Source organism: Amblyomma maculatum, chromosome 5, assembly GCF_055883805.1.
Source record: "Amblyomma maculatum isolate TAMU_Amacu chromosome 5, ASM5588380v1, whole genome shotgun sequence".
In the NCBI taxonomy this organism is placed as follows: Eukaryota; Metazoa; Arthropoda; class Arachnida; order Ixodida; family Ixodidae; genus Amblyomma; species Amblyomma maculatum.
Genome location: NC_139348.1, coordinates 126571065 through 126583151, shown reverse-complemented (window position 1 = coordinate 126583151; position 12087 = coordinate 126571065). Strand labels below are relative to the sequence as shown.

Sequence of the window (12087 nt, the reverse complement as noted above, 5' to 3'; positions counted from 1 at the left end):
GAAGTTCGCAGGGGTCAAGGGGATGCAGCTAGTACAGAACCGGGTTAAGTGGAGAAATATGGGAGAGGCCTTCGCCCTGCAGTGGGTAAAGTCAGGCTGATGATGATGATGATGACGGCTGTACAGCAGGTATCGAACCAAAAGCATACAAAATTTCAAGGCGGAGGAGCAGGACTTGTGCAGTATCCCATCATCGGGATTTCCATGCCATCGCGATGACGTTCAGGATAGCTTGAGCTCAACACCATCGTCCTCTCGAATGCTGTCATACTGACAGAAAAATGAGGTGGTAAACGTTTTAAATGAATAAGCATACATTCAATGTAGGGGGCCGAAGTTTTATTTGTGAAAATAACAACAAAGGGGAGATTCGTAAAATTAGGGGCTAAGCACGCTGGAGTAGACTCGTCTTTCCAGATTGGTTCAGCAAGCAGAAGCCGATCATAAATCATACGGCAAAAAAGAGTCCTTCACCCCAATAAGTATATCGCACTTTCGTTTCCTCCCAGGCAACACTAACCATCAGCCCAATGTTGCTACTGTGTTGCCAAAGCCTGATCCCAAACACTCCAGTGCATTACCAACATAATCCAACATTCTGTCGATATTTGGGCTGCCTTGGTTAGGAGGCGCAAACCGCACACACGTTATCCCCATCCGGCCAGTGGGATGCGGAATCCAGATGTTGGGAAAGAAATAATTACGCCATTCTACAACATTACCTGGCGGCTTCGTTGAGGGTTGTTGCGCCTCCATTGGCCCTTTATCCGATGACACAGAAGGTGGAGGCATGGCCGGGTTTCCTGCAGGCTAAAAAAAAAAAAAGGCAAAACATCCCTAAAAATGTTAGCCGTGAAACTACCGTCATAATTATTACGGCCCTCGCACTTCAAGTGTGCTCTAGCCGAGTTCACAGCCATTAAATCGTGTCCATTGGCGCTCAAAAAGCCCATTTGGGAAACAAAGTCGGCAAGATTACTTAAAAATGATGTCCTCAACCAAAACCCCCCTAACTACAAACAAACGTGAATAAACTACAAGTAAAAATAGCCACAGTTTCTATGCCTAATTTTCACGCTTTGCTTTTAAAGCAGGAAATTGATTCCGCCTTCTCAATTGTCGTACCTGAACACCTCAGCCACCAGCGGGTTAACTAACTTGCCTACACTCAGTTCCTGCAGTATTGGCCTTTAAGCGCATAGTCATGGTTTCGGATTGCAGTGAGGAAGTGGAAACGTAGGATTATCATATAAGGCATGAAGAGTGAGCAATTAGGCTCGTAATATTTACGTCATTTTATTTAAAATGCGTGCGCCATCATCTGTCCTTCAACACAGTTACGACATGCACCATCCACTGTTTTGCACGCATAAACGTACCCTGCCCACATAAAAAAAAAAAAAAAAAATTCGTACTGAAAGACAAACATTAACGTGTTCCGACCCAAATCACATGTCTGTGAGGGTTTATAAAACAAACCCGTGTCGCTTGTTCGGGATTAGCAACAAGAAAGGAGCCTCCCGTCGCTTCAACGAAATGGTTCGCACTAGAGGATCTCCCGTATGGCGTTTAAGGTCCCTTTCGTACTGAAATGAGTGTATCCTATGTACCTTGTATCCTATGTATATTTTCGCCTTTAGTTTTAGAATAGTTTCTTTTGTATCTCATGTTGTATTAATTAGTTTCTTTTGCACATTTTGCTGTTTTTTGTCCCCCTTACTCAATGCCCTTCTGGGCCCTGTAAGGTATTATAAATAAATAAATAAATAAATAAATAAATAAATAAATAAATAAATAAATAAATAAATAAATAAATAAATAAATAAATAAATAAATAAATAAATAAATAAATAAATAAATAGATAAATAAATAAATAAATAAATAAATAAATAAATAAATAAATAAATAAATAAATAAATAAATAAATAAATAAATAAATAAATAAATAAATAAATAAATAAATAAATAAATAACGTTTGCCCGTCTCTAGCCATGCGAAGTAAATTGCTTTGCATATTTTAATACCAAAATCCAAGTTCTTTTCAAACTAGCTGTATCTTTGACGTCTGCTGCGATTGCAAATTCACCCTAACCCAGGTATGCGAGTTCACTTCGGTCTGGTTTCTAGAATGTAACGTCCCGAAGCAACCCAGTTTATGGGAGACGTCGTGGTGGCGGTCTCCGGGTAATATTGACACCTGGGGTTTTTTAACATGCTTTGTCATTGAACAGGACAAGTCTCTTGTTTTGCTTCTATCGAGACGCGATCGCCGCTGCCGAATCGAACCCTGGGTCCCCGGCTAGGTAATCGAGCACGGTAACCACACTGAGGCACAGTGGCGGGGCCTTTATGTGTGTTTGTTCTCGACACTATATTGATTTTTTATTCTGCGGTGATATAAATTATATGCAACAGCAGCTTAAAAAAGCAATGATGCACGAAGAAATCAGAGCTTCCTAAATAGGGTGATTATAAATGACGAAAAGGTTCACAGGACTTCCACCTGTAACCCGTCACAGCTAGAAAAAGTTTGCTGTTTGGTTTTCATTGTACACAACTACTCTCGAAAGAGCTCTTGCCTTTGCTTTTCTCTGTTTAGGCATTGCAAGATTACGAAAACTGTTTGGTTTGGTTTATGGGGCTTTGCGTCATAAAGCGGCTCAAGCTATGAGAGACGCCGTAGTGGAGGACTCCGGAAATTTCGACCACCTGGGGTTCTTTAACGTGCACTGACATCGCACAGTACACGGGCGTCTTGCTTTTCGCCTCCACCGAAAAGCGGCTGCCGTGGCCGGGATTCGATCCCGCATCCTTGGGCACAGTAGTCGAACGCCCTAACCACTGCACCACCACGGCGGAGGACGAAAAGCTGAGGGACACCTGGAGAGCTGCTTTAGACCCATTTGACAGCACAGCCAACAAAACATTCCTAGGTCATATATTGTAGACGGTACACGAAGCAAGACTGAATGAAATACTTGTTGGACGAATGAGTGACTGTAGAGGTTTTGCGCAGGGTATACCCCGGTCATGAAAGAAAGTGGAACGCACCCGTGTGATGAGCTATGTCAGCAATAGCTAAAGACTCCCATAATGTCGAAAATAACTCCGAGCTGTTAACTGCGACTTGTCTCTGGAAATTATACGCCTATATCTTGGAACTGTTTTATGCCTACTATATAGAGGAAAATTCTTGCCAGCTATTGTTTCTTCGGGTCTCATTCCTGAAGTGCGTTCACATAAGAGAAGGGTGTAAGGGAAGCAAAAAATTTTTCGTTTCCGAAAATGCCCTTTCAGCAGTGAATGATAGAAAAAAAAAAAAAAAAAAAGACACGATGCAAGTTAGCGCTTTAGAAGGCATCTAATATATAAAATAAACTTTTTTTTCCTTATTTCACACCGTTCTTCACTCAGGCAGTGAGACAAGTTCTACATCTTTCGTTTCCTCATAGCTAATCAAGTTTTCCATTGACGTGGAACTGCAGTAGGAAAGATGACGATGACCAAAACGTGCATTTCCCAAAGGAAGAGAAATGGGAGAGGAAGGGTTGTTGGGCAGAATAGGGTGGCGCACCCTTTACCACTGGCTCAAGCCGACTAGGTTAATATGCGCTGAATAGGGATGCGCTGTTTCAAACTCTCCGCCGCTGGCCAAGGCCGCCTTCCAGGGCTCGTGTGACTGGCCGCTCACTTCTAAGTGTAAGTTTGGTCGCACAACCACAGGACTTATGGGAATGCACGTGAAAAAATAATTATATATATATCTTTGTGCACAGTGCTTCAGTAATCGTCCATTTCCATACCGGCTATGAAGCAAGGAGCAAAAGGCCAAATGATAAAACATGTCCAGTACAAGAGCTAGCTAGCCACTTGTATCTAGCAAAAAATTAGCTTAATTGTGAAATTTTTGCTGATTAATCTGATTTGTACCCGAAATGTGAAGTATTGCCCAGTTTTTAATCTTCCGAATTCCAGAAAAAAATTGAAACCCTAAAACTAAGAACACTAGGTATAAAACATGTGCTAAGATTAAAGACCGCATATGGGGCAAGACTACTAGTGCTTTCAGAATGTGCGTAAAACGGAAGAATTAAAATATTCTAGTAACGTCTTTTGATCCATCGCTGAAAAGTTAATGAGAGAATGGCACCGCAGCCTTATTGTATAGGCCAGGCTGTGACTAATGGTTTTCAATGCAGCCCGTTATACCCTGGACATGCTCGTGGTGTCAAGGTCGCAACACCTTCAGCGGCAAGCCTTGGTTTAATTTAACCATATATTACTTGGTCGCCATTACTCGCTCGATATGTGGGGCGGCTGCACCATCAAGGTCAACTATCATGTCTCGTGATCCTTTGCTCAGCCAAAAGTATAGGTCTTGTGGAAGAACGTATTTGTGATTCCGGAGTATGATCTAAAAATACCTTTCGTTGAAAATCTAAACATATACGCGTCTCACCTGGGACATCAAGAAGAGCAGTCGGATGGCGCTTTCTTCTTCTTCTTCACTATTTTCTTGAGCGTTTTCTTCTTCTATCCTTCCTTTGAAAAATTGTGACTTCATGCCAGTTATTCTTCTCTGTCATCAACCTTTGGTTTCTATGAATACACACACGTGCGAGGCAACAGTCATAAAATATATATGTGTTATAAGCTGGGCTCAGGTTAGGTTTGCTTTGGGTTTCGCTGCGCTTTTCTGAGGTGGTTGGTGATGACGTACTAACCGAAAGAAAATATAGTCCGTATCTGGGAAACTTAATTTTTGTTAATAATTTAATTGAAAAATGCGTAACTGAAAGAGGGACTTTGCCTGTTTTGTGGCCGAACTCCGGCTGCATCTTTTCCGGAGTATTTCTCCGCTGTGCCAATGTGGGGGACATTGTTTTCCGCTCTTTGGGTTTGTCGGCGGAAGCATTCCTTTTTCTTTGTTTTAACGCAGTTTTATTTTCTCCAGCCACTCCACTTTAATGTGAGGAATATGTTCGTTTGAAGGGGCGAAGCTTCAGCCTAGAATGTTTGCTGAGAGAGAGAGAGAGAAAAAAAAAACTTTTAATGAGCATAATAATCAGTAAGAATTCGCAGGAGCTGGGTGGTCGGTGCCCCTAGTCCAGGGCTCCGCTGGCAGCAGCTGACTTGCGGACTAGCTGGATAATCCAGGCTTGCTGGTCCAGGTTGTCGCTGGTCAGGGCCGCCTCCCACTGCTCGTGTGTCGGGCATGGCACTAGTAACGTTGGGTCAGGTTTGTCCTGGCATTCCCAAGAGATGTGATAGAGTGTGGGGCTTGCACCGCACCAAGGACAGTAACTCGTGTATTTTGTTGGACTTATTTTATTTAAAATGTGAAGATTAGGGAATGTGTTTGTTTGTATTTTTCTCCAGTCTATAGCGTCCGAGGAAGGAAGTTGTTTGTGTGGTGGTGAGAAAATTCTTCTTTCTAACCGTAGGTGTTCCAGCCTGTCGCCGTAGGGTCCTAGGAGAGGGGTGGGGTAGGGATGGGGATCCGCCCGGTTTGTGAGAGCTCGGGCTAGATCATTCGCTACCTCATTTCCTTCTAGGCCTTCGTGTCCAGGTGTCCATGTAATTGTGTGCGTCTGTGAGATGGAACGTAATATTGCACACGCTCTTCTGTGAGGTTTTCGGCCAGGTAGTGCCTGCAGGCTGGTTGGGAGTCCGTCACTGTTTGCTGAAAAACGCTTTCAAGAATTGAGGAATTCGGAGATAGCTGACTTCTAAATTCGGTCTTTTTTTCTTACTTCTAAACGCAGGCTGTTACAACCTGGACATGCTCACGGTCTCAAGTTTGCATAACCTTCAGCGTCAAGCCGTGGTTTAGTTTGACCGTTGCTTACGTGGTCGCCGTTATGTATTTATTTATTATAAATAAATTAATAATTTACTAGCTCGATGTCGTGCGGCTGCATCGCCAAGGTGACGCTCCTTTGTGAAGATCATTGTCCTGGAAGCAAAATATCTCGCGTGATACGTGCACCACCTTTGATGGTCGGGTCCTGACTGAAAGTTGTCCTGACAGAAGCGCATGTTTCTTTTCTGCGTTAACGGTGAACACTCAGCGCGGTACGCAGTGTTCTTGGCTGTACAGACAATTCTGCCGAACGTCCACGAAAATACCTTGGTGTGAATGTTACCATCGTCGTACAGCTTAACGAACCCCACTTATTGTGACTTACCCTTGTTGTTTGCTTGGCCCTAAGTGCTGACGGGGCGTTTTGTTTGCACGAGGATTTCAATAGACTGCAGCGTGTTCATCGGCTGCTTCTAGGTTCCTGTGTTCCTCGAAAAAATTCAAGAGATTCCACAATTCTAATGTGCGATTGCTCGCTGAAAGGTTTTCTCTCTAGTACAAGTAATGGAGGGTGAGCCGCTGTCCAAACCGACGCTGGAACGGCCTCTGTTGCTTGATGGATCACGAGAGTGACGTTCGCGTTCCGACACCGACAGGGTATAAGATGTTCAGACTCGTAACCTTCGAGTGCGAAAATCTAGGTAAACTCCGCATAGTGATAGTCATATCAGACGTTTTGGTCATATGGCAAATCAAAGTGACACAGGTTAGAATATAAATTCTGACTCGCCGTTTGTGCTACGCTGGGCTGCGCATGAAGTGGTAGAGAAGGAGCTCGAAGAGCGAGGCCTCGGGCTATGATTAACGTGAAAAGATCATAAAAATAACCGTGGTTTCCGCTTCCTGCTTGCAACCATTCCCCGATCATCCAATGATCAAAAGCATCTCTGTAACAACTTGGTGGAGCGTGCTGTATAGTAGTCCCAGATTACGCGGAACACCGGCGGAGCCGACAATCTACCGCGGGCTACCGCCAGACCTAACAGCGATAGTGATTTAAGATGGAGAAAGTCACTCTTCGGGCACGGAGAAACGGCTGCCAAACCAGACCGTAAGCACTAGGCAGCGATCACCTCCTGACTATGTCGATTACATTTTATCGACCCCTGCCTCTTCACGCCGATGGTGGAGCCGTAAGTGTGGTAGTCTCATAAAGACACGTTCATGCGGCTTGGCTGAAGCGGTGCTTTATATACATGTCGGGCGTTCCCATACGTAACGTGGTTGATTAAGACTGCAATCCCTAATGTGACGAAACAACAAAGACGCAAATTGAGCAAGGTGCGTCTGTGTGAACGAGGATCATACAGTGGAGCTATAGTGCCTAAAATATAGTGGAGCCATTAATGCTTTGACGTCATACATTTAAAAGCGGAGCCCCCCCCAATTTTACATGCCCACAAAATGATTACACAGAGAACACTGAGAAGCCAACATGTGCATTTTTAATGAGAGGAACCGGCAGCCTATATACTGATTTTATGAAACGCCTTGTTTACTGGACGTCATAGTGCTGTGACAAATGAGAGAATAAATAATTCCTTGACCGATGGCGCGTGGACGACAGTTGTCAGGGTAGCGTGATCTCTTCTTCCGTGGTTGATAGCGGCTCTGGGCTCGGTTTCTCTATCTCGGCGTTGATTGCTTCTCGCAGCGGTCCCAGCACCTCCTCTCTAAGCGCCCTCTGCAGCAGGTACTTGGAGGCTCTCTCCACGAACGGCTGCTCGAAGCCCAGCACGCTCTGGTAGTGGATCTCGTGCACGTCGGCCGTCACGATCTGTAGCTCGTCCAGCTGAGGCTTGGACTCGTCCGACAGTGCTGCGTCAGGCCAGAAGAAGACAAGGTTGTGCACGGCTGTTACCCCGGGGCCGGAACAACAATGTTCCCAATGCTAAAGGCTCTTTGTAGCACAGAAAAACTTGCCGACTTATCATAATGTGAAAGAAAAAAGTTATTAAACAATAATTCCGGTACAATAACGGAAAAGCCCTAGGTGCAGGCTAAGGGAAAGAAGTTTTTTCTGCACGGCTTCGCTACCAAATTACCTGTAATTAATTCCAGCGGATGGGGAACGCATGCGTGCTTCCACATGCTTCTGGGTTTTGAACGAAGCGCTTTGCCTCACTGCGTAGAAGTTATTTCCCCACTAACCATGCTAAACGTAAATGAACAAAAATGATTAAATGATAGCTTTACGGGCTGAGGGAACTAGTTAAATACTACATACAGATACTCGAAGTGAATATCGCACATTGTGAGCAGGAATTGCTATTCAGGATACGTCTTTCCCCTCAAGTAATTTCATCTGGTTGGGCCTTTTAATTATTAATAAATGAAACATCCTTAAGTAACAAATTTCCCCGTGCTTTGTCTGGTGTATTTACTAAGGTAAAAAAATGACAGAATTTTCGGTATTAAATATTTAAAATCTTCTGTTAAGCCCGTCTCACAAAACATCCAATGCAGCTTAGGGAACCGTTACAACACTTTTACACTTCCGTAAGTAAAGGTTCTCCTGGCTGCACGAACACAAAGTCTGCACATCTCATGTCTAAATAATTTTGAGATAACGTGTCATAGGATTTTCACAAGGTAAAGAAATGCTTTATCAGATCGGTCTTACTGCAAAGCTGTAAAGCATCGACCATATGTCAAAGTAAATCAAAGCACACCAGGTGTTTCTAAATTTAGCCCGCATCGAAAAGCTGCTTTTTGGCTAAGTTTGATCCTGCAGCCTAATTTCTTTTTGTTGCAGAATTACAGCAAATACGGGAAGCCAATGCGTCGGGCACAGCGCTGATTTCCAACCCAGGCCTCAATTTCTCGTATTCCAAAATCAGGCCAAATGTGCTTTCATTTCCTGGGAAGTTATTTATACACGTAATGTTTCGCATATCGCAACATTGCAGAATAAAAATCATTATATCCTCAGATAATCCATCAGTAGGCATGTAGTTTTCTGCTATTCTTTAATTTTCGAAAACACACTTCTAGCATTTTTTTTTTTGTGAAGGTTTTATAATTGCTAGGTATGGCCGGAGAAAGATTCAAAACAAGACTATCGACTGTTAGACCACTCCGATCCTAAAATATTCCGTTATTTACTATAGTATATCTAAATATTTCGGAGTGGCGTTGGAAGTAAAAGTGATGTCGAAGAAGCCCTAAGTTCTTGCCATGGATATTAGGCTTTTGCATGACGTGTTTCCCCAACTGTGTGGACGAAGATATATGCGTGATCACTTATAGTCACTTGCCTATGAGGCTCCTGCGACGCGCGTACTAGAACGCATGTGTGTAGACGTGAACGCTGTTTATAACGTCTTATGTATACGAAGAAATTAAACGGATAGCCTTTGAAATTAAGGGAAACATAGAAGTAGGTACTTTTAATTGTGTTTAAATTTTCAACCTCAATTTTAACATCTTAAGACTAACTGGTAAGACGCCCGACTACTGTGCCGGAGTTCCCGGGATCGAATCCCGGCCTCGGCGGCTGCGTTTCGATGGAGGCGAAACGAAGTGGCGTCCGTGTGCTGTGCGATGTCAGCGCACGTTAAAGATCCCCAGGTGGTCGAAATTACTCCGTAGCCCTCCACTACGGCCCCCCTTTCTCTCTATCCACTTTCACTCCCACCTTCCTCCCTTCCCTTACGGCGCGGTTCAGGTGTCCACAGAGCAAGTGTGACAGATACTGCGCCTTTCCCTTCCTATGAACCAACCAATCATCCACTCGGCCCGGGGTGGTGCAGTGGTAAGACGCCCGACTACTGTGCCGGAGTACCCGGCTTCGTACCCGACCTCGGCGGCTGCGTTTCGATGGAGGCGAAACGAAGAGGCGTCCGTGTGCTGTGCGATGTCAGCGCACGTTAAAGATCCCCAGTTGGTAGAAATTACTCCGTAGCCCTGCACTACGGCTCCTCTTTCTCTCTTTCCACTTTCACTCCCACTTTCCTCCCTTCTCTTACGGCGCGGTTGAGGTTTCCACAGAAAACAAGTGAGACAGTTACCGCGCTTTTCCCTTCCTACAAAGCAATCATCCGCTCTGCAAGATATATAGCGTGAGGCACTGTCACAGATAAACCCCAACGACTATGACTAGTTTTAAATTAACAGGCGTCATTGCGCTTTGGCGCGCCAGCAACACTCCTCGGGCCGGTATGCGTAGCAACACTCACGTGCTCCGAAGCGCGCCCTGGCGACCACGGGCCCTGTGAAGCGCAGATACATGCGGGGCAGCCCCGTGATGCCCAGGTTGCAGATGCCGTCCAGCTGGGCGCGCAGCCGCACGTCCCACGTGGTATGCGCTGAGCTCAGGTTGCAGTTCACCTGCGGGTTCACATAATTCGGATAGACTAACCTGATCGCACCTTCCTGCTGATCACACGACGGAGTAGTAAGCTGTACAGACATCGCTATTACTTGGTCCCACAAGAAACAAAAATGAGGCCAGGAAGTTTCTTTCAGTAATTAGAGCACGCAGAAAGTGTCCAGATGAATCGCTGGAGCTCACAGGTTTTGGTTTTACGGTAAAATTACCAGGGAGGGTGACGGGCAATGCACTCTTTACTTGCATCATTAGCCTTTCCTGGTGTGATGATTTGTGATTTTACTTCTGGCTGTTTTCTGATACGTCAGTTTATCGTGGAGCACCTTGCTTTGTGATTTCATGATTCATCGAATTCATTTCACCTCTTACTCATGCTCAATACGACAGCATTGTCTTTTTATTGTGATCATTTTTTTTACCTTCTACATTTTACGACTTGTGCTGTGCAGTGATATGTTTCTGCAATACATTTTCTATCACTCCCTCGACAGCATGCCCAGACAGCACCAAGCATATTAAACTTAAAGCGTCACTGTGCTGGGCATAGAAACAAATAATGGGACTCTGTTCAATGAATACGTGAGCAGAGCGGGCAAATGTAATTGAATTGGAATGACGTGGTTAGAAAATGTACAGGTGTGGGAACTGAGCGTGGTAGAAACGTCGGAGGGGGATTGCACATATTTTGTAGAAACACTTTGGCCTGCTCTAAGTTTTATGCGGCTGATGATGAACATAAGTGATGACACGATGCGGTTCATGCTTTAAAAAAAATTAACGGCAAGATCGACTTCGCCTCCGAGGGACGCCAATTCGAGGGCTTCAGACTCAGTTCTGAGAGCCATACCCACTGGTTCATCATAACGGGGCATACCATAAGTTATGAGACAGGTTAATCTTTTGCATTATTTTACACTAGAAACGTACGCCTATAAAACCCCACAGAAGAGCTAATTTGTTTCTAACCTTTCCTGGACCACACTACGTCATATTTTTTCCGCATCTCTTCCAAGGGCGAATTTAAATGGAGGGAAGAAAAGGCTGGTAAAATTACAAAATGAAGGTTGGGTGGGGTAGGGGGCGGGGGGTTGTAGAAACGTTTCATACAATTTAAGCTTAATTCGTTCCTCTGTTTTTCATTTCCTTGTTTTTTGAAAAACTACATCGCCCCCTTCCCCCTCCAACCCCCCACCCCTCCTCCTCCTCTCTGAGATTAGTCCATATAAATATGGCATGGTCTCTTTTGGTGATAGTTCTAATACAAACAAGTATTTTAGTAGGTTCTTTAACACTGTTCTGTGTGTTACTCTTGGTGCAGTCCCTGGTCGCGTTCTTCCCCTTCTGACCTGCATGCGTTCCACGCCCAGCTGTGGCAGGCCTCCGACCACCGCTGCGCGCAGGAACCTCCTCCTGCGGAACTCCCACAGCTCGGGGAGCCGCGAAGGGAATCCCCGCAGCACCCGCTTCATCAGGGTGCCCAGCCGCTCGGAGCAGGGAGCCGACACGTTGGAGAGCTTGACCGCCGGAGCTGTGGTGGTCGTTGGCGCCACCGTGGCCACTGCGGAAAGTCACACGCTGCGCTGTCGCTGAGCGCTTTTACGTGTCCGGGACAGGCGTCTCTGACGGGTCGAGCGAAATGCAGTGCACGCCATACACAGTGGGAAGTGCTGGTGTGCCCCCGTCTAATATAGCGGCACTTGTTGCTGGGCATATATGCATTCAAAGCACGCTCGGTCCCTCCATAACTTCACCCACGTCTCTGTACTTCGATTATCCCTGTCCCAAGGGATAATAAGGTATCATTCCGGGTGCCAGTTCCCACTGAACTACAGGCCATAGAACTCGCACAATCAATTATTTCAATGATTATCTGCTAAACTAAGATTCTGGGG

At 45.1% G+C, this 12087-nt stretch overlaps 1 protein-coding gene across 1 annotated transcript in view; it reads right to left on the bottom strand.

Moving 5' to 3' along the window:
• Positions 1–7308: 7308 nt before the first annotated feature.
• Positions 7309–12087, bottom strand: part of LOC146189463 (uncharacterized) — a 44515-nt gene continuing 39736 nt past the window's right edge. The window contains exons 4-6 of the mRNA XM_084605278.1: positions 11542–11753; positions 10044–10194; positions 7309–7683 (exon numbers count right to left, since the gene is read on the bottom strand). Of these exons, the coding sequence (XP_084461404.1) occupies positions 7436–7683; positions 10044–10194; positions 11542–11753 (611 nt within the window). The 3' untranslated portion in view covers positions 7309–7435. The remainder of the gene's footprint in view (positions 7684–10043; positions 10195–11541; positions 11754–12087) is intronic.